Genomic DNA, 2,771 nt, shown 5'->3' with positions numbered 1-2,771 from the left:
ACACATCATATATTTATTGGGCCTAGCGAATATTTTCAGAAAAATAACATTGTATAGCCACTATAAAATTAATAGCCGAATATATATAGTATGTTGTATGTTATATACAAAAATTATATAAATTTTATATACTTTTTCGGCTACCGTAAATAATTTCTGGTACGTGCTAAAAGTAATAATACCCCAATATTTTCCTAACCTTGTTCTCCTCTGGACCCTCTCTTTTTGTTTCCTCCTCCATAAATTCAACTTTAAAAGATAGAAGAAGAAGAACGCGAGCAATTGTATATTTGACAGCATTATAGCATTAATTACAATAAAACAAAGCTTACAATTGCAGGAAAAAATGAAAAAAGAATACATCGCTATGGAAAGGAATCAGCAAGTGCAATAAATATATGAAATAAACTACTCATCCTTTTCTTTTTCCCCACAATTTATAATGTAAATTAGCCACGTATTTAGCTCTCTCCTCCAACAGAAGCAAGGAATCAAATTTCAAACTACTAACCACTCACAAGAAAAAAAAGACAGAATAAACAATTGTTACCTTTAAGTCATTTCAATTCCAACTTCACTAGAATTGTTGTTTTCTTCCTCTGTTTTCAATGGTGATTTAGCACTGGCTCTGCAAATTGGACAAGCAGCTGTTTTCTGTAGCCATGAATCAATGCATTGAGCATGAAAACTATGGTTACACTTAGGTAAAATCCTACACTTTTCACCAACTTTAAAATTCTCCAAACACACAGCACAATCCACAGGGCTACCACTTCCTTTTATTTCCACTTTGTAATCAAAACAAGGCAGTTTCTTGATATCTTCCTGTGACATACTTTTGTTCAGATTTCTTGGATTAAAAATGGCACCATTTATACCATTTCTGCTCCTGAATGCTCTTCCAACAATACAAACATGAATGAATACTAAAACAGCTATTCCCACCAACAGCAACACTACGGATACCACAATTTCCATTACCATAGTCTTTCTTTTTTTAATTTATCAAACACCCAAATTCAAGAAACCAGTTTTCACTTCTTAATTCGCAATTACTCAAGATTTGGTTATCAAAAGATTACAACTTTCATACAGAATCCGTGATGGAGAGTCTGATCTGATGAGTTAAAGAGGAGGTTGAGATAAGGACGTACAAACAAACAAACATGATTTTGAATTTTCGATACTAATTAAAAAGGGAGAGTGAGTTGAATAGGGAAGAAAATCATGAAGTAGGAGCCAGAGTTACTGGAAGTATACACACTTGACACTTCTCATGCTGTTTGGGTTTTGAAATTCTTTGCTGTGACCAGGATATACGCCATTTGTTTTTTTAGGGGAGGGTGTGGGGTGGGGGTATTTGGGGGGGGGGGTGTTTTATCTGATGGCTCAAAGCTCAGACAGACCAATAACGTTGCATACTTGCATTTCTCGGTCAAGTAATGCAAGAAGTGAAGGCAAATTTAGCCTTACGCGAGGGTTACAAATTAAAGACGTCTCGTTTGTTTGTTCTTATTTATTTATAGCTTTTGGGCAAGAGAGGGAGGGTATTTTGCGATTGTACGTAGTAACGTACATAGTACATAACCAAAGAAATTTTTTTCAATTTAAAAAAAGTATTTTTCTATTATATTCAGGGTTAGGGAATTGGAAGGGAGATAGATGATGGATAGTGAGAGTTGAACGGAGACACGTTATATGTGAAATGCTATGCGTTATCATTAAAATATATTTTTTGAGCAATATTTGGTTGAAGTTGAAACAATTGCATGAATTTGAATAAATTCTTTTCTTGGACATATATTTCACTTGAATTTTTTTTTAGTGAATTAGTGGAAAATTCACGATTTCACTTAAAATGCTCATAAAACAAGTTTTTCAACCTTGATTTGCACCTAATGTTTCAATATTTGCAAATAACATTTGCACATATATAATGTGTGTCCAAACGCCTAATTCATGCATGTTATACCTGCAACTAATTAAAATGAGAATTGACATGGAGACTCTTGTCTTTAAGTAAAGTTGACCATAAAGTTTTTTTTTTTGAAAATTGATATTAACAATAGACTAGAGATGTATCTTCTTTGAATTAACCAAACATTAAACATTTCCACAAACTATAGTTTCAATCACTGTTCCGTAGTAAACCAATCTAGCGGAAGAAGTTGAAAGTTCAACGTCAATGGTAACACATTTCTACACTCTGCATCTTTAATTCCTATATGTAGTTAAGCAATAATTCTTTTTAGTTTTCTTAACCTGACAGGCACGGCCATCTAAATGAATAAAATATGGAAACTTGACAAAGATTGAGAAGATTCTACACAACTGCAAGATATATTATTATAATCCAAATAATCATGCTATACTTTAATATTATATTCAAATCAAGAAAATAGTCATTTACAATTGTCCTCCTATTTAAGCCAGTTTGTTTGAATAAAGAAGATTTAATGAGTGTACACTAATGTATAGATAATAAATCTTTTTTCTGTCAATTTTGATCAAGAAGCACCAGGACAATTATATCTGATATTATGTTTACGCTGAAACACAGTATTGTGCAGTGGCATAGCCACATACAAGGGTGGTAGTTGAACACCCTTCATCGAAAAAATATATTGTGTACACAAAAAAATATTTGTGTATATAAATTAAAAAATTATATATTTTAGAACACTCTTAATGAAATTTATGGCATCACTTGCATTTAGGCCAACTGCAATAGTACTTGAGCAAACACTTTCTTTTTTGGATTTTCCTATTTT

General features: G+C 32.3%; 1 protein-coding gene across 1 annotated transcript; it reads right to left on the bottom strand.

The window, feature by feature from the left end:
* Positions 1-552: 552 nt before the first annotated feature.
* On the bottom strand, positions 553-984 carry LOC104232983 (RING-H2 finger protein ATL77-like). Its single transcript, XM_009786265.2, has one exon. The coding sequence runs from the start codon at positions 982-984 to the stop codon at positions 553-555; it is 432 nt and encodes a 143-aa protein (XP_009784567.1).
* Positions 985-2,771: the final 1,787 nt, after the last annotated feature.

Source organism: Nicotiana sylvestris, chromosome 3, assembly GCF_000393655.2.
Source record: "Nicotiana sylvestris chromosome 3, ASM39365v2, whole genome shotgun sequence".
Taxonomy (NCBI): domain Eukaryota; kingdom Viridiplantae; phylum Streptophyta; class Magnoliopsida; order Solanales; family Solanaceae; genus Nicotiana; species Nicotiana sylvestris.
This window is presented reverse-complemented; position numbering and strand designations above follow the sequence as displayed.

Coding starts and splice junctions, on each gene's coding strand:
- LOC104232983 (XM_009786265.2), bottom strand. CDS start 984: ATGGTAATGGAAATTGTGGTATCCGTAGTGTTGCTGTTGGTGGGAATA.